At 38.6% G+C, this 25,225-nt stretch overlaps 1 protein-coding gene across 1 annotated transcript; it reads right to left on the bottom strand.

Moving 5' to 3' along the window:
* On the bottom strand, positions 491 to 24,736 carry LOC109830919 (oxysterol-binding protein-related protein 1D). Its single transcript, XM_020398274.1, has 9 exons — positions 24,629 to 24,736; positions 24,323 to 24,508; positions 17,220 to 17,576; positions 16,116 to 16,203; positions 12,520 to 12,968; positions 10,766 to 10,921; positions 10,234 to 10,542; positions 8,310 to 8,654; positions 491 to 698 (listed from the first exon to the last, which is right to left on the bottom strand). Exons 1-9 carry the CDS (start codon positions 24,734 to 24,736, stop codon positions 531 to 533), a joined length of 2,166 nt encoding a protein of 721 aa, XP_020253863.1. The 3' UTR covers positions 491 to 530.

Genomic DNA, 25,225 nt, shown 5'->3' on the forward strand with positions numbered 1-25,225 from the left:
GACATGAAATGATTGTAGAATTGAATCAGCATGTGACCAGCATGCTCCCGAAATAAATTGCTTGTTTTAAGATCAAATCCAGCTGCCAGTTGAAGAATCAGTAAGAGGATCAGGTTTTATTCACAAGGCATCTTTACTAATAATGAGGTGCGTTAGACTGGGGGCAACTCTCTTTTATCTGTTGAGAATCTGATTGTCAAAGGCTTAATTAAATGGGGTCTCGTTGCAATATGTACCGAGCAACTTGCCATTTGTGTATTATCTATGTAGCTATCTATCACGTACAGTCTTGTACCAATTCCTCCACAAGAAACTTCCAACAGATAATAGATGACGGAATAAAATATCCATAGCGATGCTTAAGGATCAGTAAAAACTGCACGATTAGGCAAACTATAAACACGGCCCAGGATAGGTAGAATTTTCTCAGCAGCTACAGGATAGATCAGTCTCCTAACTAAACTGAATTCATATTGAGCACCTGATATATATATATATATATATATAAAACCTAAAACAAGTTTTATTTTTTACTCTACAGTTGAAGAAGGCTCGCTCTGGCCAAATATGTTAGGAATTCCATCCCAATTTCCTCCTTCTCTTGCTTCCCAGTATCCTCCAAGATAACGATAAGTGTCGTCCTCTCCATCTTTTCTAAACCACCTCGGTTGCCATCCCTTCTCTTGCAATTTCCTCGCCTAGTCACAAGATGGTACACATTATTAAAAAAATGGCCTATAGAGAAATATCATAACCTGTATCCAAACTTGTCACAGCAACAAAAATACAAAAGAGTTGATTCATTTTTATAAATAGGATTAAAAAGTTAAAACACTACCAATTTTTCACTCAGTATATAAGGTAACATATAGCATGAAAAATGATCTACCTAATAAAAATTATAGTTGAATTCCTTTTAGGTTTTTGGATCAAAAGATCTGCACCTTTTGATATATTATGGAATATGGTTACTTTTCGATTTTAAGAAATTCAATAACGGAAATTACAGAACAAAAGCATCCCATTGAATGATGGATGCAAGAAAACATATCAAACAATCTCCAAAAACATGATATTACTGATTCCATGTGTGTGATATCTATGACAAATCTAAACCAAACTTTGCACAGTATGTCACAGGTCATGAGCATATGCGAATGAATTTATCGACTTAAAAACTGGAATTCAGTGTATCACAGAAAGAAAAACATAAGAAAATGTTGCACTAACAGATCACACTTAATTGAAATCCAATTAACTCTTATTTTTTAGCATTCAATCATATGCAAAAAGGTCTAAGATGGATCCAATTAACTCTTTTAACACATTTTAGATTTTTTTTTTTTTTCTTCAGAGAGATTGCATGTGAGATTTGAGTTGCAATTGGGACAAGGGTGTGAGAGTTATTGACATTTATGTTCCTCAGGATTAGTTTAGTAAAGCTCAAATACTCCACCCGTGGATGTAGGTGGAAAGTCGAACCAATTTATAGCTTTCTATAACATTGACATCTACTATTAAAGCTCCTAGGATCAAATACTCCACCCGTGGATGTAGGTGGAAAGCCAAACCAAATTAAAGCTCAAATACTCCACCTGTGGATGTAGGTGGAAAGCCGAACCAAATTTAAAAAAAAAACTTCCTAGGTTCTAGTCATCAGGTCCGACGCCTAGACCTCCTAGCACTTTCTATAACCTTATTAGTTATTATTTTGGCTATTTAGTATTTAAGTATGCATGATTATTGTTGATCTAAGATTGTTATCTTTTTTATAAATTTATATGAATTTAATACATATTTTTATCAATTATGATAATTAAATAATTTTAAAAATAGTCAAATGCCTAGGCATCGCCTAGGAGTACGCCTAAGCATCTATGTGCTAGGCGCTGACTCAAACACCTAGTCCGTCTAGCGCCTTCTGTAACATTGGTGGTGGCATAGACGTTGCGATGACATCCGACGTGGCTCATGCACCATCAACATTTGGGAGGAGTTCAAGACCGAGATCAAGAAGTAGTTTTATCTGAAGAATGTCGAGGACGAGGCTCGGGGAAGCTTTGTCGCCTTACACAAAAAGACACGATTCGGGACTATGTCAAAGAGTTCTCAGAACTATTGCTGGAGATTCTAAACATGAGCAAGAAAGACTCTTTTCTCATTCATGAATGGCCTAGCTGCGCAGGCCAAGATGGAGCTACTGAGGCGACGTGTTCAGACCCTTGCACAAGCGATGGTCGAGGCCGAGTCCCTAATCGAATTCAAGAAGGGAGACCCGTCCAAGCCCAAGGACAAAGACAAAAAGGGTGCGAAGCTAGCCAAAAGTGGGGGAGATAAGGAGAAACAGACCAACAAAGAAGCCCCATCTAAGACCAATGTTTAAAATAGCATAAATGCAGAGCGAAGCGCTAGACCCTTTGATGAAGCGAGACATAAGCTTTACATGAGGCGTATGCTTCATGAGTTTAAGCATTTTAATTTTAAATTTGTAGAAATTATGAGCATATAATATATACTGGTATGATAATTAGAAATGGTAAAATGATCAAATTGGTATATTTTGTAGACACTAAGTGACAGACTAGTATATTTTTTTGGCTTTGGACAAAATGGTATATTATATAGACTCCGACGCCATATACCCCTCAAGTTTGGCCAGATTGATTTTTCCGACTAGTTTTCTCACGTGACGACTCACATGTTAGCAGGATTTATTGCACAAAACCCCCTCAATCTAAACTCAATCTCAATTTATTGCACAATACCTCCTCTAACCCCTCTGTTGCTTGACGACATTCTCTAAATATCACCTGTAAGTCTCCCCCAACCCCTCTCTTAACCTAATCTTTGCACTCCACCCCATCTTAGCCAGCTTCGAGCTATCCATGAGCTTCCTCGGTGTCCCATCAGGCTTCGACGAGTCCCAAACCAACTCCCCTTCAAACCCAACCACTTCCTTCACCATCTCTGCAAGCTCCTTAATAGTCCCAAACCAACTCCATCCACGGCGAACCAAAGCAGGTAACGGACAAAAGGCTAAAATGGGTTCAACCACACTCAGCCTTTGTTCCCTATTGCTCCTAAATCAACGTCAAAGCCCTTCAGTCAATTCTCTCATAATTTTCTTCTTTTGGTTCTCAGTCACCCCAAAGGAAATTAGAAAGAAAAAAAAATAAAAATGAAGGGAAAAAAATTAAAGGTAGAAGCACCAAAGGACTGATCTTTTTCTAAAATAGAACCGCGACAACAGAGGCACGCCAAGAGAGATCAAAATTTGAGAAAATCAACCCAACTCAACCAACAAAAATTCTCCACAAAACCCATCAAATTCCCTCGCCAGAAACAACAGATCAAAATTTGAGAAAATCAACCCAACCCAACCAACAACAAATTAGGCTTATAGAGGATCAAATCGAGACCAAAACTGATGGGTTTTTTTATGGATCGAGATGGACCTTTAGCTTCGGCCTTCTGCTTCTCGAGGTTCCTCTCGCAAGCCATCTTGGCCTTCTGCCCATTGCCTCCCCCCATTTCCGATCTCGATGCTAGGGTTTTCTCATGAAATCTTCGAATCAAAACAGGTAGCAAATGGGAATAATCATGGTGGAAGTTATCAAGGCCCCGGTGAAACCTAGGGTTTTGAGGCGGCGGTAGATGGCGGGTCCGACGAGGCACCGATGAGGGTAATTTACCTGCTTCAAAAGAAAAGCGTTTTATAAAGCGTGAAGCGCATGCTTCAATTATAATTTGAATGATGAGGCATAAGCTTCAAGGGATAAAGAGCTTCACTCTTGAGTTTAGAAGCATTTAGACTTCAAAAAGTTATGAAACGAATTTCGAAGCGAGTTTCGAAAAAAGCTTTTTCAAATATTGCCTAAGACACTGTTGTCAAAGGGCAAGTTCTTCAATTAGTTCAAGTCTATTGGTGATCGACCGTGAATATCGTGCTACTTTTGTGAGGGACGATACAAGGCCATGGACTGTCCTAAATAGGCTAACATTGTTGCAATAGTTCAACGAGAAGAGGAGAAGCAGCAGGAAGAGTCTTGGCTAAGCTCGTTGTGGATCCTCAATGCCATCATGCCAAGGAGGACGAGTGGCCGAGAGGGCTAATGTTCGTGGAGACAACCATTGCAGATAAGACCTTTAAAGCCTTGGTCGATACTAGTAGTGCTTTCAATCTTCTTGTCACGTATGTTGCAGCGAAGAAGCTAGGATTTGTGCGTCAAAGTCGAATAGCGCCATCAAGGCAGTGAACGCGGAGCCCACATCCATCATTAGCATAGCTCACAAGGCAGATGCGAGCATGGGTAAGTGACGTGGCTAAGAGGACCTAACGGTTGTGACAATGGATGATTTTGAGCTGGTCATTTTCTTGGAGTTCTTAAACAAGACCAAAGTCGTTGTAGTTCCCTACACCAACACTATGTGCCTATTGGAGGGTAAGGCGTGCATGATCCCGATCGAGCGAGAGAGGAGCATTTCAGGCAAAGTCCTCTCTGCCTCGCAGATTTCTCTACTTTGCAGATTTCTAAGGGCATTCGGAGACATTTGCCGACCTTCATCGCTATACTTAAGGTGAAGGAAGACTCTCCTATAGAGGAGGAAGTCCTAAGGGAGATTAAGACCGTCTTGGATGATTTCTAGGACATAATGCCAACCAAGTTGCCCAGCAAGCTACCACCTAAGAGGGATGTGGATCACAAGATCGAGCTTGAGCCAGGAGCTCGACCATTGGCTGCAGTCCCTTAATGTATGGCACCACCGAAGTTGGAGGAGCTTTGAAAACAGCTAAAGGAGTTGCGGGCTACGTCTGATCATCAAAAGCTCCTTACGGTGCACCTGTCTTATTCCAGAAGTATCATATACCATTGGTGGCAAACTTGTTCGATAGATTGGGCCAATCAAGGTACTTTACTAAACTGGATCTTAGATCAGGCTACTATCAAGTGCGACTCGAGGAAGAAGATGAACCAAAGACGACATGCGTGACTCATATGGATCATATGAGTTCCTTGTTATGTCTTTCGAACTACCAAATGCACCTGCTAGTTTTTGCACTATGATGAACAAGGCCCTAGAGCCCTTTCTAGACCGGTTTATGGTGATCTACTTGGATGATATTGTCATCTACAACTAGCAATGAGCACTTGGCCAAGGTGTGCTAAGCGTTAAGGAGCAACGAGCTCTACATCAAGAGGGAGAAATGCTCCTTAACCTAGGAAAAGGTAGCATTACTTGGGCACATCATTGGGAGAGGCAAGATCAAGATGGATCGAGCCAAAATTCAACTGACGAGTGAGAACCACCAAAAAAAGATGACAGAGTTCCAGTTGTTTCTTGGCTTGGCAAACTACTACCGACAGTTCATCAAGGGCTATTCAACTGTGTTGGCTCCGTTGACCAACTTATTAAAGAAGAACCTAATGTGGGATCGGGACCCTAAGTGCCAAGAGGCTTTCGAAGTCTTGAAGGTCGTAACGGGATAGTCGGTTGTCGCACTTCTTGATTTCATAAGTCATTCGAGGTGCACATCGACGTGAGCAATTTTGCTATCGGCAAGATGTTGATGTAGGAGGTACGCCCCATTGCTTATAAGAGTTAGAAGCTTAATGACACCGAGCCTAGGTACACAGTCTAGAAGGAAATGATGACGGTGGTTCATTGCTTACGAACCTAGAGGCACTACGTATTAGGCTCCAAGTTCGCGGTAAAGACAGATAATGTCACCACTAGCTACTTCTAAACCTAAAAAAGTTGTCACCAAAGCAAGCACGGTAGCAAGACTTCTTGGAGAAATTTGACTACACTTTGGAGTACAAGCCAAGAAGAACTATCTTGGTGGCAGATTCCTTGAGCCAGAAGGCCGAGCTTGCTGCAATGGTTAGCCAACCACAGAGCCCACTATTAGACGGCATCAAGGAGGGCTTGGCACGGGATTCTACGGCTAAGCCCTTGATGACCTATGCTACGGAGGGCAAAACGAGGAAATTTTGGCTCGAAGACGGCTTACTTCATAGCAAAGGGCGACACTTATATGTGCCTCGGTTCGGGAATATAAGGCAGGAACTCTTGAAGGAGTGAAATGACTCTCAATGGGCGGGACATCCAGGTGTGCACCACACTTTGGCTCTCTTGGTCGATACCTACTATTGGCCTCACATGCGAGACGAGAAGATACGGAGGCCTATGTCAAAACTTGTCTTGTGTGCCAACAAGACAAGGATCAAAGAGCATCGGCGGGATTACTTGAACCACTACCCACTCTAGAGTGACGAATGGAGTGACCATGGGAAAGCATATTCATGGACTTCATCATTGATTTGCCTAAGTCAGGCGGTGTTGCATCATAATGGTGGTGTTCAATTGGTTCTCTAAATACGGGATTTTCATTCCCGCTCTAGCGTAGCGCCTAGCAGAAGTGGTTGCCCCTTTGTTCCTAAAGCATGTGGTGAAGAATTAGGGGCTACCTTGGTCCATTGTGAGCGACCGTGATGCTATATTAACGGGCAAATTCTGGTTCGAGTTGTTCAAAGTGATTGGATCGGACCTAAACTTCTCCACCAGTTTCCACCCTCAGTCAAATAGGCAAACAAAATGGGTGGACGACTTATTGGAGGTCTACTTGAGGCACTATGTGAGTGCCAATCAACGAAATTAGGCTAAGTTGCTTGACATAGCCAATTTTCCTACAACTTGCAGCAAAGTGAGTCCACGAGAAGGAGTTTGTTCAATATCGTGCTTGGTAGCCAACCCTTAACTCCGAACAGCATCGCAATGGTCTACAATGAGAGTAGTCCAGTGGCCTATAAGTTTATTAAGGCATGGCAAGAACAAGACGAGCTGGCGCGTTCATGCTTCAACAAGGCTGCAAAGAGGATGAAGAAATGTGCCGACAAGAAACAAAGGCACATGTCCTACCAAGTTAGAGACTTGGTTCTTGTCAAACTATCTACACTTGATCGGCACATGGGGTTGCACAAGAGTTTGCTAAGTAAGAGGGCGCATTTCTGATTATGAAGAAGGTAAGGAATAACTTCCCCTAACACTCCACTACCATCCGGGTCTTCCACGCGAGCATGTTGAAGCCATATCACAAGGATGTGACGACCCGAGCCGCTAGAGATCAAGTCGAGCACCTACCGGAGTTCGCATGGAGTTCGACAAGGAGGCTGAGGAGATATTGGCAAATAGGATGGTTCGTGAAGGGCACAATCAGAAACGACTTGAGTACTTCGTTCATTGGAAGGGTTTGCCCGAAAGCAAGTGTAGCTAGGAACCAGCCAAGACTTGCGGCAATTTGAAGACCTAATAGAGCGCTTCAAGAGGGAGAAAGCGCAGGGATGAGAGCATCACCAGAATGAGTGGGGAAGAATGTCACAGATAGTTTTTTATAGCCAAGTCAATGCTCACATAAATGCCACATCAGCCAGATTCTAGAATGTTCATATATATTCTTGAATATTCTTGTGTGTTCTTGTAAATAAGATATTTGTACAGAATTCTCTAGAGAATTAATCTTGGCTATTAGATGTATAGATTTCTCTAGAAGAGAAATCTAGGTCGTTTATGTAAAGGGAACCTCCCCTATATAAGGAGACCAATGGGAGCTCATTTGTATCCAGGCAAGTTTGCGCTAAGAAAAATTTTAAGTTTCTCTTAAAATTTTCTTGCTTTTTTGAGTGCTCGGTTTGGTAGGCTGAACTTAGCCATTCTAGTGAGTCAAGAGTGAGCTAAGAGCCGCACGGGAAGGCTATTTGTTGTGCCAAAACAAAGCGCCTGTGACACACGTGTGATGCATGGCACTTGCGTGATGTGCGTGTTTCCATCAGAAGTGTGTGTACCAGTATGTTTGCACCATGTATGTGTAGTGGAGTGGTTACAAGTACATTCCTACATCTTATCTAGTTTAGTTATGCGCAATTACGAAACCATGTACTGCAATGGAATTAGATAATTCACAATGTTCATACTGCTTTACACATTTAGTAAGTAAAAAGTCATGCAAAGTTGTAAATGTAGAATTTTGAACACTCCACCTTAAATAGACATGCCTACAAACTAGTATCAAGGAAAAAAATCCAGCCAGATTTATCACATTGTTAGAACGCCACATCATTTGGAGCAAATATGCCTGCATATCACGTAAATTACTAAAATAATCAGCAAGTCTTGTTCTTGAAGTTGTAGGTTATTTCCTATGTAACCAGGAGAATATAATTTGTTGTGTTAAAAGTCCTAATGCAGTTTTTACATGATTCAGGCATTGAATTTCTAACACATTAGAACTAAAGCATGGATGAAGATACCTGTCTTTGTAACTGTTCCAGCCTAAGTTTCTCCGCATTTGCCATCTCATATTCACCATTCTCTAAATGCTTCTGATCAGGCCGTAGGCGAGAGTCAGTTGGAGGCAACTTCTCTGAGAGGCTAGTTGTCAACTCATTGAGAGAGATAGCAAAGGGAGTAAGGTTGTACCGAGTTTGCGTCACAGACTTGTCTCGCTCCCAGAGAAGAGTAGCCTCTGACATGGGATCATACCCCTTGGGTTTGGTACTTGGATCTCCAAGTACATAATACATGGCTTCATCCCATTTGCCCATCAACATTGCTACCTTTTTCCCCGTATTATTATCTTGTACAAATCCGTGAACCTGCATATCAAAATGAACCAAATTAATAAGGAAAGATGATCACAACTTAAGAGACAATTAAACATGAAAAGTATGACCATTTATATGATATATATAAATATGCAAGATCATGAAATATGAAATGGAGGTAAGAGAAGTTGGTAAACTTGTAAGGAGATCTGCCATTCTACTTTAACATAATTCGTTGCAAGCTGTTAAACAGTGCATAGTAACTGATTCAAGTAAAAAACCCAATTCCATTAAACTTTTTAATATGAACTTCCCATTCATGAAGCTCCATGCTCAAGCAAGTTTGTTTTGTCATCTAATTCACTCAAAATCCAACCCTCCATTTCAAATAAACAAAAACGATAAATAGGGTAAACCAATCCTTTTATTATGATTGGAAAAAGGCACTATTAAGATCTTAAGGCACATCAAATTTGGCCATTGGAGCTTTATATACTGTAATATTTTCTCTTGTGAAAGACTACAGTTGTAAAATGAAAACAAGAAGCTGAAAAAGAGGGCTTCCACCACAAATACTTGGTAAGATCAGAAGTATAAAGAGAGTTCATTGGTCTTCAGAAAAAGTAGATCCAACAGTTGTATCAAAAAATATATCGTATTATGTGATAAATCCATATTCCTTTTCCAAATAGATCTAGATATCATTGCTTGTGTGTGCGCATGCACACCTTCTTGGAATAAAGCTAGATGATATTGCTTATATAGAGCAAGAGTGTGTGCGTGTGCTTGCGCGCGTGCATTTGTGGGTGCGCGTGTGGGCGTGTGTTGTGTGTGCGTGGGTGTGCATGTGTTGTGTGTATGTGGGTTGGTGGGTGTGCGGGTGAATGCTTGTGCGTTTATGTGTGGGTGGGCCAGTTTGTGTCAGCTCATTTTGCAAAATAAACTGCCAGGAAATAGATTGCTGGTGAGCGCAATCCTATTAGATACATAAAAGGTTTACCTCACTACTTATATCTCTTGCTAGATTATTTCTTTCACTAACTTAGGTGGCAGCCTATATACAGTACCTTCATTTAGCAAAATGAACTCAAGAATGTTTGATGAATATGAGTTGGCACCTCATTTAGTAAAATGAGCTATTATAAGATAGAAATGGTGAGAAGTACATGCTCCAATATGACTAGCAGGACAGGCCCCACCACCAGGCTACCTCTTGGTGCTAATTTAGCAAATTGAGTTGTCACCGCATACCTACTCTTTCATATATTATATAGGAGATACTAGATATAAATATGAATAATGGATATGTGATGGCAACTCATTCTGCTAAAGAGCTACTTTACAGTTTCACAGAAAGCCTATTGATGTCCAGGAAGTTAGCAACAGCCTTGAGTATTGATGTTAACTTGAAAAACTAGTTGTAAATTTGATCAATCATGCCATGTAGCCATGTAAATTATGATCCCTAACCAATCCACTCATCAGAAAGGATTATGACAATGATTATGACAGTATTGCCAGAATTCCAGTATCTTGAATTACTCCACTATCATTACAAGGCTAAGCAAATCTACACGATAATACTCCATAGTTAAAACATTTCCATCATTCAGGCAGTCACTGACCATACCTGGTGGGGATTTCGGTCGATGATTGATTGTTCTTTAAATTTGAGCTTGCAGGAGTATTGACCACTACCCCGTATTCTCATAGTACCATAGTGATCACAGTAAATTTTTCCTAGTATTATATTATAAATAGAAGTGGTGACTTTACTCCACTGAAACATCTCTCCATCGTCAAACTGAAGGGTTAAAATGCCAACAGGATCAAGCTGAATAGACCGACCCCAAAACTTGCCTTTCAGATTCGAATCACCCCAGAATTTCCATCCTCTGCCATCGCAATGACAAGCAACTATCATTGGGTGGTGACTCACCTGGAAAAGAAACATCATTAGGACTAAAAAGAAACTGAATATCTTAATTCCAGGCTGATGTCAACAAAGAATTAGATGCAAGCTTAAAAAGAAAGGAGCATTCTTGTGTCGGACTTTGAGAAGAGTCAATGATTAAGAGTCACCATAATAAACTCGAATGTACATCCAAATTTGCTGGGAAAAAACTGGTTTTTGAAAGGAGAAGAATAAAGACACAAACTACCTTTTCAGAGAAGAAACGAAGACCTTTATCAGGATAATCAGCCTCATATGTCTCCCCAAGGAGAGGGTTAAAGGGTTTGCACTGCCTGCCTTCTGTTGAAGCATAGCCAGATACAGCAAAAGCTGCAATGTGAAGAGTTCTCATTAAGCTGTTGCCCTGCAAAAGACATGTGGTTACTTTTCTCATATATAACTAATGGAGCGTAAGAATGCACTAAACCTTCAATTATAGGAAGCTGTAAGAATTCAAGAGAACTTTTACAGAAAAAGTATCTCCCCACACCCAAAAAACAAGCCATGCAAGAAAAAGAAAGAAAAAGGGGCCAGGTATTTTGTGGAGTGGTCAATTTCCTTCGTAAATCCCATCATTATGCAGAAACCATGATGACATGGTGTTCTCATCAAACTTTATTGTAAGATGAAACAATTGAAGTACTAGTCATATCTTCACGCCTAAAGCTGGTTGTCCATCTGAATAATTACTGGGCAACCATTATAGATACCAAGCGCACTACAAACATATACTATGCACATTCTGTTAGTCTAAATCTTTTTGCACTGTGCACCCATGAACTGTAAGTTATTGTGAGCATTCTAACAAAAGTTATCTTTCAACTTGAATAATTTTTTTAAGACGTCAAAATAGCATCACAGCTGCTGGCCATCTGATGAAGAGACTAGAAGTATTTGCATAAGCTACTCAAAGAAATCTAAATCTAAATCATATAAACATAAAAACAAGATACTACATTATGCAACAACAAATAGATATGTTACTATTGTTTCCTAGATATCAAAATAAAGCCAGTCAAGATAATATACATTTCTCTTCCAATGACAATAAATCACAAGAAGGATATGATGATACTTAAAGTGCCCATATGATACTCAAACCAAATTAACTAGCAAACTGTTATAGAATTTAAATACTACGGTACTGATAGATTTAATTCAGTTCTATATTTTCCTAGAGAAAACTGTCAATTTGAATACACTCGAGCTACATAAATTAGTAGGAAACTTGTCTGATAAATTTTAATGCTAAGGTGGTGACATTTAGATCACTTCTATCTTTTTCTAATATAACCATCAACTTTGAAATACATATGTTACTAGTTAGTATGAAGTTCATATAGCTAATGAATGTTAAACGCCATAACACATGGAAGACAAACTAATCCATGCAATCTATATGACATGCATAAATCCAACATGGACACAATATTCAAAAGAATATTACCACAATAGAAAAGATAGTAAAGTGAAAGATGAAAATTTTATATACCACAATCTTAGGAGTTATACATTTACAATACAATTTTAGTACTAAATTTACATGAAACGTCAACTAGTTATGACCGAGTTAATTAATAACCAAGAAATAGACATCAGGAACCAGCTAGTCCCAGGCATCAAATACTAGAAGACAATATAGACATTAAGAAATAGGAAAGAAAAATGTTGATTAAGTTCTCTGAAGAATGTTAGCTCAAAGTGGAATGCAGCAGGGACGGGATTTTCATCTACCGCTTATGCATATTCTACTGTTTGTTGCCAAACTAAAAGAAAGATAAGTCTGCAATCAGAAAGATAAAACTAGTCGGATGTGTTCTCAGAACTAGGTAAAATGTTCGAACTAGATGAATAGATGGCACAAGTGCAACTAATCATTGAGTAGCATCCTTATATTAATCAGATTATACACTAAACAAGACATTTTAAGAACTTGTTGAGTAAGAATGCTGTAAGAAAGACCTGCTTTCCCCATTCTGATGCTCGATCAACTAAGTACGAGTACTCCAGATCTTCAAAGCACTTTTGCAAGGAAGAAAGTGGCTCATTGAAATATACAGGAAGGCAGACACCAGATAGATCTTTTCCAATATTTTCTTTAATGATTGACCATAAGCCTACAGGTCTCTCTTTCTCCTTTGGATCAGGCAATTTTTCCCTCCGTTTGACATAAGGGTATTCTACAGTTTTGACACCCATATTGATCTCTTGCCCAATTTCTGGTGAAAATAAACCATTTCCTGCTAGTTCCCTACTACGATAAGAAGCACTTCTTAGGGATTCTGTAGACAAGAAGTCCTTCGTATCAAAATAAAGCCCATCATCTTCATCTGTTTCCCCATCTGCGCATTGACTTTCATTGTCTACATCAGAATCAGATGCACTTCCCTCCGACAAAACTGAATAGAAATCTGTAACATGAGCAATAACATGTATTTATGAGTGTTGTGCCTTAAAACCAATGATAATGATCATTATTGTAATACCACGATTAAAATAATATCATAAATCAATGCACATTGACAAGGAATATTATTTTAAGACAGTCATCTTTCTCAAAACATGCACCATCCTAGGTGTCATCGTAGGTAACTACATAAGCTGGATGTTTAAATCTGACAATGGACCATCCTTATGGATATGATCCACTCGATTCATCATAATCTACAAGTTAATGGTTATGTCCAAAAACAAGCACTTTTAAAACTTTTTAACCATTCATCAACTACTTTGAGAAAGAATGGTATTTTAATATTAGAAAAAATAACGTCACCTGATCAACTGTGAAAAGTGAGCAAGTCACATGATTTTTACATGTAACCATTTTAGAAATGTAGATCATGATGAATAGGGATAGTATCAGTAGGAATGGTCCATGATAACGTTTTGAGCCCTTTAGATAGCTATATAAAGTGTCACCTTACGAAAGTTTTTACTTAGTTCATATTTGTTTGCGTGTGTCAGTGTGCAATGTATGTGTATGTATTGTGGGTGTAGGGGCGTGTGTTGGGGTGTGTGTGTGTGTGTGTGTATTTATTTATATATGCATATATGTGGCAAGGCTGAAATACACATAAGAGTAAACCATACAATTTTCTTTGCCACAAACTAGGAATTAAATTGAGCAACTCCACTGGAATACAATTAGCTTACTAAAGTTGAATATGTGGTGTGAAGTGGTAGGTGTAACTGACTTAAGTTATATATGTGCATTGTATATCTGCCTTATTTGAGTAATAATTATGTGTGCATGTGCATAGATGCAATATGCGTATGGGTGTATAATTAATCTCATACTTACAGAAGCAATTGGCTTTATCTAGCACTTCTTTATTATCTCTTCCACTGACATAGTTATAAAAAAATAAAAAAAAGAACTTGATAAGGGTTGAGATGACCACACCAGAAAGTTACCACTTACCAACACTTACTAACACTTACCAACCTCCGTGCGGTAAGAACCCCACACATGCAGCAGGTGACCTTGAAAACCAATTCTACAAGAATTGTATGTGTCCCATTAGGTATGGGATTGATGGGATTTCCCTTAAGAAAATAAACGAAGGATTGTTGGTGTCTGGTGTCCTGTAATAAAACCCCTACAACAGAGATATCCAAAGCCTAAGAAGCCACACAAAGAAAAATAGGCGCTGATGTTTGGCTGCAGCAAACCAGTAGCAAAATATAGAGAAAGAAAAAGGCTAAGGTTTCTTCCTTTTGGTTCTTTGGTGAGAGACCAGTCGTGAGAATTAGTGCCTGGTTATTCTTATGAGCGCTATTCCCTTCTCCGTTTCTTGATCTCGGTATGGTGGATCTCTCCTCTTCTCCTCGCCCGTGAATGTACACCATAGAACCGAACCACATGAAACATTGGTGTCTTCTTGTGATATGTTTTTATTTTGAATATTCTGCTGCATATTTTGTGCGCTCGTTTGATATATCTAATCCAAAAATAACAAGTTGAAGACGAATGGTGCAAAATGAAAGGCATGTTCCAGATGTAAAGAGAAAAAACAATAGCTCTTAAGAGCATTAGAAGAGACAAGTAGGTAGAAAAGGTCCATGGTTTTTCTCAAGGGACATAGACAAACTAATTTCTACAACTTGATTGGTAGCATGGTGTGCTTCCTTTGATACAATAAAGAAAAAGGTGAAAGACACCTCACAGCTTCACTATTGAATCACGTGTGAAAAGCTAAGTCCAAGAAAAGTTATGAGAATTAACGAGTGCAAGCTGAATTTTTGTAAATATTGCATTATGGAAAAGCCTGATAGAGTTTATTACTGAAATTCGTGAGAATGATGGCTAATTAGATTACATGCATTAAAAAGTGTGGGAACCTATGCTAATAGAATCTAGACCGTGTCATTCGTCACTTTCATGCATGCCTTCTCAAAAAGGTATGGGTCAACTTCCTAGTTGACAGATTTAAGAAGTGAAAATCAATCATGAGAAACAACAAGGTGACAAGTGAAATAATTTAACTGACAATGAAGGTGACCGCGCGTCACAGAAGTCTGACGGTTATGTGGCTGACAAGGCATTGGACATCAGTTCAAGGTTTCAGTGCGACCAAAACAGAATAGCTTACAAGAGCACATGAATTGGACATTATTGCAGAGAACCATAAACATAAACTCCATGTGGACCTGTCTAAGGACATCTAAAGGAAGATTGGATGGGGCAGTCAGTCATTTATGATCACTGGGGGGTGTTTGGATGTGTGTCAAGACTTTTGCACGTTAAAACAAAGAAAGAACCAAGCTAGACATAAAGTCACCTGTTCATTGGATTCAGGAAAGCAGTTACAAAGCTATAAACTATGGATTCAGAAAATAAGAAAGCACTTGTCAGAAATATGACTCTATTGATGCGTCTAAGTTGAAAGATGTCAGTAAAGATTCATAGAAGACAGAAGTAAAGGACATGGAAAGACATCCAACATAGTTAATTGAAGAGTTAATGAGTTATTGCATAGTTCCTACCTAAAATTTGATCATTTTTTGAGCATGGAAACTATTGCATGCCAAAGACCTTCCAGCACAAACTGGTGAGGAGCTTTCACTTTTGGATTCATGCACATTTCTCCCTTTTAAGTATTGATTATTATGACTCCTATCCATCTGGAGATGATTGTTCAATACAAGTACGACTGTTATCCTGTACAAGCATTAGTAGGCACTAAAAAACCAGCCTAGTACTAGCCTAACCCCATCACTCTTAGCTAAGAAGCTTTTACTACAGTTTCCTTCTCAAATTTAGAGCAACAAATACAAACTCAATCAGTTGTCAGGAACTATAACATGCCGCCACCTTTCTAGGACGCACTAAGTAACAACAAGTGTGGTAAGTACTCCCATGTTCCACAACAAAATACTGTTGCCTTGAAAATATTGCACAACAAACAAGAGTAAGAGAAAAAATGTTATAAATTTTATATCAATACTGAAAATAAAACTATGATGAAAAATATGTGAGTGCATATAGATCACTAAATTATATGGAGCTACATCTTCAGTTGTTGTGAAGTAAAATATATGTCTTAGTAACTACTGACCGCTTAGTCGTCCATTCCCCTGTCCAGCATGTGCTTCACGCTCTTTTGTTTCATCCACTACAGTGGTTTCAAGCTCTACTTTCTCAGTCTGCAGTTAAAGATGTGTTATAAGGTTCCTTCCAAGAATCCAATTATAAGTTCTAATTCCCCATTGACGGTGTAAAAGAGGAACACGCTAAGATGGTAATGTACTGTCTCTGCTTAGTGTATTACAATCGCGTGAGATATAATGCATATGCATTCAGCTCTTTCAAGACTTCAAAAAAAATAGGAAAATGGGAGTTTCTGAGATATATATCCCTCAAATCATCCATATTTGCTAAATCATCCCCCCAAATCTCAGGAATTGTAAAACCCACAACTCAATTCTTGGGTGTTTTTACCCCTTTGCCCTTCCTCAAAACAACGAAGACACAAGGACAACAGCTTTGGGGGGCTATTAAAATTGGACGGATCAGGAGTGGAGGACAGAGGGGGGTGCAGTTGAGGGAGAAGATAAGAGTGTGTGCTCAGTGAAGGTGGAGGTTCTGTGGGTGATCTTTTGGGGTTGATCCATTGGTCATGTTTTCCTGGGGAGGGGGATGACGTTGGGAAAGAAAAAAGGTTGGGGCTTTAATAAAGAAACATGGAAATTGTTAGGGTTAATTAACATTTGGGTTATTTAGTCATTAGTTTGACATGCAAGAAGGAATATTATGAGAATATTCCACAACAGAGTTAAGTTGGGGGTATTTTTTTCCAATGTTGAAGAATTGGGAGGTAGTTTTGCAAATACTAAGATATGGGAGGCATTTTACAAATATGTGGATGATTTGAGGGGTATATATACAAAAAAAAACCTAGAAAACAAGGTGAATTTAAAGATGAAATCAGAAGGAAGCATAAATACACTTGTCACATAAACCAAAGAATGAAATTGGAAACAGAAGGGAAGTGCTGATCAAGGACAGCAAGGATCAAAGTGAAACCAGATTTACCTCATAACTATATGGCAAAATATTAGAAGCTTAGAACTATATCAATTGTCGTAGTCCTAATGACTTATGGTTAGTTATGGGATAAAATAATTAAAAAGGAATAAAGGTTTTTTAGCAAGAATGTTACCTCCAACTGCCTTAATGTGTCAAGTAAAACGATGTGCTTTTGATGAAGAGACTTTAATTGGTTCTGCAGCTCTGTGAATTCAGATAACATAATTGACTCACAATCTTTAACTGCTCCTTCTTTGAGACCTTCCTGTAGCAACCGTTCTCGCAACTTCTCCGTGGAAACACTAAAGTCAATGGTTGGTGCAAGGTCACTGCTTGACAGCATACGAGGTATGAGATCTTTAGCAGACAACAATGCTTCGATCCATGCACTTCGGTCCTCTCTAGAATCACAACGCAAATGTAGAGTCTTAGTGCCCGAAAAGATATATAACCTTTTATCATCTGACTTGCTTGCACGAACCGAAGAAACCTGTATTTGATATTAAATATTCACTCATTATTGTAGGAGCATTTGGATGGTTACTACTTCAATACGATCATAAAGAAAGTGACAATGTAGCTTGTGAATCGATAAGCCTATGACGGAACTTGTTATTTTCCGGTAAATTTGGGAACTTAACACATTAACTTAATAGCGCATCACCCCCAATATGTTACAATCTAAAGTGGCCTCATTGTAGTCACCTTTTAGAACGTGATTCCATTTGCCTATTGGGCTTCTTTTTACCTTTCCTCTCAATCAATGCAATTTCCTAAGCAAATCATCATCTCGCGTTTTTGTCTTGACTTTTCTATGGTGCTGCAGTTGCAATTTGGCTGCATAGCCTACTGCAAGATCAGAAAGTTAGTCTCTGTGTCAAGGTTCTTATGGCACGTCCCTCTCTCATACACAATGCGAGATTGCAATCCATCACAAAAGAACTAAGTCATCTTTTTCTGCAAGGCATTTGGGACATACTCCATAGATAATCATTTTGGATGGGAAAAGGCCTATATGAAGATGAATGGTGATGGCGTCAAATCAACCAATACGATAAATTGATCCATACTATTTATATAAGAGGATTGGAATGTTAAAACTTTTGATTACCTCTTTTACCCTTTCAAATTTTGATAGTTTCCAATAATGTCTTGAAATTTATTCAATTCATTCCATCTATTATACTATAATTATTCTTGCAATGAATATTAGCATTAATATTAAAAACTAAATATATATTATAAATTTTAATCATATTCCTCAAAGTTTATTCAATTCATTCTATTTATTACCCTATAATTATTGTTGCAATAAACATAACAACTAATATAAATTATAAATTTTAACCGTGTTGGTCTTATGTTAGATAAGATAATCACTTTAGATATTAGGTATTATATAATAAATATATAATTTTAATATATAAGATAATAATATCATAACTTATATTTTTAAATTATATTTTGAAATAATTTAATATTTAATTAAAAATCTAACATCAAATCTAATACTATAATAAATTAATATGTGTCTGATATATAAAAAATTCATGGAAGAAATACTAATATAAATGTTAACCTTTTAGTGTAGTCTAGAAATAGCATATAAAATTATCATAACATCAAGGTTTTATATATCGGTTATCAGGGATTTATCGGACGGTCAAAATCCATATCGAATAGCGAATTTTGGGGATAAGTAGTATTTATTGGAATGACATTATTGAATGGTGATATATACAATATAATATTCTAAAATGTAATCTGACCATTCTTAATGAAATATAAACATACCAAAATGTAAATAATTACGTTTAGGATCATTAACCAATGGTAGAAACTCGGGTCAGGTTAAAGCAAGGTTTCAAATGTCGGATGTCGGGTTCATGTCGGACGGCTGAAATCCATGTCGGATAGTGGAAATCGAGGATATATCGGAGGACATGAACTAAATATCAGATTGCCATATCGGGTGGTGCGCATATGTATAATATCATGTCTTAAATGTAATCTAAGCATTCCTAAATTCAATATAAGCATACTTTATAAATTCTAGAGATGACATCGACGATGGGTAGATTCTGACGTTGTAGGGAGGCAGTGCCAACGACGGGACGTCGCAAGGAGGTAGTGTTGGGGTCCTTCGGATGAGTCACCGACCACCCACTTCCTTTATCCCGATGACAGGATATCATGCCGTCCTCGATTTCGATTAGGGTTCGAATTTCGGGGCGCAACGGGAGATGGACGAAGGGGGGGCGAATGGAGGTGGGGGAAGGGCATCATCATTCACGAAAGGAGTGATAGGTTCCCAAGTCCGCTGCAGCCCTAATTTTTCTCTTTTATTTCTATCGGGTTCATAAGAAACCCTTAAATATGAGAACATGTTAAACGGGTTTGGATTTTTATCACTAAACTCAAACCCGATAATAAAAAATAGATTAAAAAAAAGGGCTATATCGATCGATTTTTCAAAGCTGAAAATCGCCCGTGCCGATATGGCCCCGATATTTCCGATTTGACCTTAAAACCGACATGAGTTGAAAACACCCATGTCGTGTCGCTCAATCCCTTAAACCGACATGCGAACATGTCGGCCGACATTTAAAACCTTGGTTTAAAATGCATTGAATAGGTACCCATTACCCGAAATCAAAACTCAAACCAAAGACCGATAATTTTAATTTTTGAGCCAACAATATCGGCTGATAACTTACTTTATTGCCGCATTATCGACGATAAATATCCAAAAACGATAACTGATTTATAATCGAACTTATTATAGCGGAAGGCCCCCAAAACCAATAAATCGCCGATAATATCAGTTAATCGGTCGATATTTAAAATATTGCATAATATGCATTACTAACTGTTGCTATATACTCATCATAATATTTGGATACAAGGTAATCCTGAGCATGCAAAATTCCAAGCTGTGTAGGAAGCTATTACATTTGCTCGTGACACTGGACATGGGAAGAAAATTTTGAGATATCCAAAATAAAGCGGAGTAACACTCGATTTTAGGACACTTTGTGGATGATATTCAGTGATGTTGCACATGACTTGAGGAATGGGATTTTCATGTAATTCGTCAAACAAGGAATGTAACGGCTCATGTGTTGGTCCAAAGAGCTAAGGAAATTTATGATTTTGAGGCATGGATCAAAGATCCACCACTATTTTTGCACAATATTCTGCAGTCTGATAAGGAGCAGCGTTAATCCACATTCTTTTGATGTGCTTCTGGGTTTTCAGTTTAGTTTGAATGTGTCTTAATAAATTTTTTCCCATAAAAACTATTACAATATAATAATTAGATCCTAGCTAACAAAGTAATTTATAACATCTGCCCTTCTGAACCTACTAAAAAGCATTTAATATGAATATTAGTGAAAAAATGAACCCATAATTAAAGCATTCATGTATCTTTTCTCATTGACTAATCAAATTCTCTTAATTAATTATGCACTAATTATTTCATGACTAATCTACTTCTATAAAAACTCCACTTGGATCTCAAGAGTTGCACAAAATTATATTATATATGGATGCTCAAATGCACAAAAGAAAACACTAAAATAATAACAATAACAAGTGAGAATTTTTCTAGTGGAGTCCCTCGATTATAGTAACCATGATACCTCGCAGTCAACAAGATTTCACGGGTGATAATTGAGAGAAAATTGTATTGTTTTTCTTTGGAGGAAACGAAGAAATCGACAACTGATTTTACCTCCAATTTATGAAAAAAATGATCTATTAGTTTTAAATTATGCACTAATTATTTCATGACTAATCTACTTCTATAAAAATTCCACTTGGATCTCAAGAGTTGCACAAAATTATATTATATATGGATGCTCAAATGCACAAAAGAAAACACTAAAATAATAATAATAACAAGTGAGTAAGTGAGAATTTTTCTAGTGGAGTCCATCGATTATAGTAACCATGATACCTCGCAGTCAACAAGATTTCACGGGTGATAATTGAGAGAAAATTGTATTATTTTTCTTTGGAGGAAACGAAGAAATCGACAACTGATTTTACCTCCAATTATGAAAAAAAAATGATCTATTAGTTATACAAGTACACAAATTCGTGGAGAGAAAAACTAATATAAATGTCAATAAATTCATGACTAATGGGTGGTTGGGGCTCCGTTTGAGTCCTCATCGTTGTTTCAAAAAACAAGTCATGGCGAGTGCAATATTACTCTGCCTACGTATGTTTAGTCTCATGACGTTACTTAAAATGCATTACGTGCAAAACACGTGTTGCATACTAGTGATAAACAGAATGGATTTCAGAGTGCAAAATTAAGCATTGCAAATATCCAAGTAAAGGTTTGAACAAGGTTATTGAAAGCGAATAGCGTCAAATAGCGGTGAGGCATCACTAAGGCTATTTGGGGCTATTGCGGCACAATAGCGATAAAAAGCAAAGTCAAATAGCGGTCTAATTTAGATATGTATAAATACTAAAAAAAAGAAAGATTAAAGAAAAGTCCAAAAAATCTAAAAGTACATATTTTATGATTTAAAAAGATCCTAAACTTAAAATAAACATGTAACCATCACGTAATACCGAAGATGACTAGAGAAGTTAAAGACTCATCGTCTTCGAGAGCTGAGCAGTGAGAGGACTGCCCTAAGAGGAGCTCATGGTGAAGGAGATGAAAGGAAGTACTGAGGTAGGTGTTAGAGGCTATGAGATGTGGCAGAAATATGTCGAAAATCACATGAGACGGTAGAATGCGATGGTCAAGGGTCAGGTTTAATTTTAAAAAGATAAACCTCAAACCGCTTTTAAATAGCAGTCAAAAAATGAATTTTGCATGCAATCGCCCACTATTTACCATTATGGCACACTATTGGTCATTTTTGCGAACGAAAAATCCATATTCCGCAATATGTCACCGCTATTGGGCAATAACGTAACGGAAAGGGACCGCTAACACTATTAGCGTCGTTATTACGGGATTATTTACCGCTATTTATAACAATGGGTTTGAATATGCCCATGTGTAACAAACACAAGATCTTATTCGCTATGATAATTCATCTGATCCACTGAAAAAATAGTATAGATATGGAAAACACGTAAGATACTATGAAAAAATAATTGTTGCAATGGCATCAATTGGCTCTCATTATATAACAAGTGATTCTAATTGTTATGCAATAAACTGAAGGTTTTCTACAACTATTTTACTAAAGAGATCGCACAAATACATAGGTTGATCATCAATCTTGTGAAATTACATATCAATCTCATAGCTTAATTGCTCTCAGAAGCTTCAGCATATGCCGAATAGTTACCAAAAGGTTTTTTCCCAAGAAATCACCTTAAAAATAAGGTCATTATACTAGAACCACCTTTTATTTTCAAATTATATATAAACTTACATTCAAGATACATGACTCAATTATTAGATCTCGTTAGGATATAAGTCACTTACCTTAAATATGTGTTTTTTAAGCTTATTTTTAGCTTTTTAGTGAAAATTTGACTAGGAGGTGATTTATTAGAGTAAAACCCCACTTTAAAGATGATTTATATATAAATTAAAAATAAAAGGTGCTTTCTATCAATGTAAAAAAAACTCATTTCGAAACATGTTTTAACTCGTCTTCAACACCTAACAGAGCCAAAGTATTATAAAACTCAGGCCGAAAACCAATGTTGCATTTAACGCGGAAAATAACACAAAAAACACATTTTATCTATGTTACATTAACCATTATTTAATACTTGTTAAATTGAGTTGCATTGGTGATGTGATCAGATTTGAATTTGTGATGATATCTCCACCATCTAAATCAATATCACGCTAACGTAAATTAGTTCTCATTTGAATCCCCAAACCACAATTCATATGCGTAAAAAACCCTAGCGATCCCCGAACACCATCTCCAACGTATTTCCTATCTTCAGCCCCTCCATCTCCTCTCCTTCGACAAAGAAACATCTCGATCTCTTCTCCTTCTCGTGCCCTCAACAAAGACGAAGCCTCTTGCCAATGACAATGCTCCTCTAGTCCTCTATCTTCGCCAACGACAAGGCTCCTCTCTGGTTCCTCCTGGGCTCCCATATCTCCTCTCGTCAATGAAGAAAATGCTAACCACATCTCCACCATCGCCTCTTCAACTTCCAAATTATAACTTCTTTAGACGAAGATGAAGCCTTCTAAACCCTAACTTTTGTAACTCTAACAGTCCTCCTTCATGTTTTAAAATTTTGATTATTTTAATTATAAAGTCATTATAAATGGTTTGTATTTATGAAATATCTAAATAATTAATAAACAAAATAACCTAAACATGAGGAAAAGAGTTACATTATGCGTTATCGTTATTTTTAACATTGGTTTCTATATAATAACCCTATTTTTATGATGGTTTCTAGGTAAAAAAACATTACCAAAACTATATTAGATTGCACAAGTTATAAAGACACCAAAACATTTTGGCCATATTTGGAGGCTATGTATTTTTTTCCCACTTAAGTGTGAATGCTCATTCCCCACCATCTCATTGGGGAACAAGTGGGGAAAGTGGGAATGGACGTTCTAGCCTCCAAAGAGAGGTTGTGTTTGGTACAAAGGAATGAGAAGTGGGAATTGTCATTCCGTTCGCACTCATTCTCGCGTACTAAACGAAGCATTAGTGAATTAAAGGAGGCCAAAAATCATTGCCAGGTCAACTACCAGATAAAACTCAGGACAACATAGTTGTACATTTCTAGCAATGCGCCAGACTCACTACAAGCTATCGTCATTTTCACACACTTTTTAACCAAAACATAGTTCAGTCTATCAAGTCCAGCTAACAAGTTGAAGATACATTTACTAAAGCTCCAAGATTTAAGCACTAGTTCAACATGTCTCGGCAGACATCAATAGTCCGACTAGGGATGGAGTGAAGTAAGAAACGGGGTCTTCTCATGTTTTACAAGGGGAATGCTACCTAATACCAAAGTGCATGAAATGTTCTCTCTACCTTGTGCAATATAAAAAATACACAATGTGAAATTCACTTAGCCTATTTGCGAAACCACCTTCCTTCTCAAAGGCAAAGGCTAGCGAGATCCCACAGCAAATCATAAACAGTGTCACAAACCGCACAAGTACTCAATTCCTTCATTCACATCTACAACAACTAACATGCGCAATTCCAACAATATCAAATCTCCAAAAACCTCACAAAACCAAGGACGAAATCAAGAGCTCACCTTTAAGTGTATCTCCCCAAACGTCTTCCACCTCCCTGCCCCTGCGCCCGCACCCCGGCCACTGCCCGACGTCAGACTGCCTCTCTCTTCCTCACTCTCCTCACCCGAGATCTTCCCCAAGTAACCCGTAACTTCCCCCCTCCACAGACCGAACCCCACTGAGCATCTTATCCGGCCCCTTTTTGTCTGGGATGAACGCGTGCTTATAGTAACTCAAAACCCCGTCCCTATAGCCACAAACCACCTCGCTCCTCCACTCCTTTCCCATAATTCGACCGCATGTATACAAAAACCTCCGGCGCCCACCACCGCCGCCGGCCGCCGTTTCCCCTCCTCCTCCAACACCACAGCCAGGCACGCCGTCTCCGCCGCCGCCGCCGCCGCGATCTCGTGCAGCGAGTTAGGGCTCTCCATGAGGGCCGCGGCCGCCACCCGCAGCCGCGGCCAGATCGCGCGTCGCCCTCGCATCGATGGAGACGGGGGCCGATGCAGCAGAGGAGGCCATTCATGGAGATTAAAGATCGGGAGGGAGAGGAGCTTAAGAAGAAATGCGGAGCAAGTTAGGGTTTGTTGAAGCTAAAAGATCCATTTAAATTCGGCTGATCGGGAGACTGCGCCGCCTGGCCCCCTGCTGCAGTAGTAGTACGCAGTTGAGCCAGGCCAGGAGGAACAGAACGGGGAGAAAAAAGAGAGGTCCGGAGCAGAAAGCAGAAAGGGCGGACGGGGAAGGGGGGGGGGTTTGGGGATCGGGTTTGCGGGTGGCGGGACTGCTTCACGGGGCGAAGGCGAAGGGTTGACCGGGAGGGACACCTGTCTACGTACGCGTGAGTTCGGACGGGGTAGAATGGCGACGCGAGGACCGGTCGATGGGCAATGGGAGGGATGCGGTGTGTGTCGGACTCG

The sequence above is a fragment of the Asparagus officinalis genome, chromosome 2 (genome assembly GCF_001876935.1).
Source record: "Asparagus officinalis chromosome 2, Aspof.V1, whole genome shotgun sequence".
NCBI lineage: Eukaryota > Viridiplantae > Streptophyta > Magnoliopsida > Asparagales > Asparagaceae > Asparagus > Asparagus officinalis.

Bases quoted from the DNA above. Each gene is read 5' to 3' on its own strand.
- LOC109830919 (XM_020398274.1), bottom strand. From the start codon at position 24,736: ATGGAGAGCCCTAACTCGCTGCACGAGATCGCGGCGGCGGCGGCGGCG. The intron at 24,509-24,628 runs GTGGGCGCCGGA...CGTTCATCCCAG, and splicing joins AACGGCGGCCGGCGGCGGTG to ACAAAAAGGGGCCGGATAAG. The intron at 10,922-12,519 runs GTCTTTCTTACA...TGTCTTTTGCAG, and splicing joins CATCAGAATGGGGAAAGCAG to GGCAACAGCTTAATGAGAAC.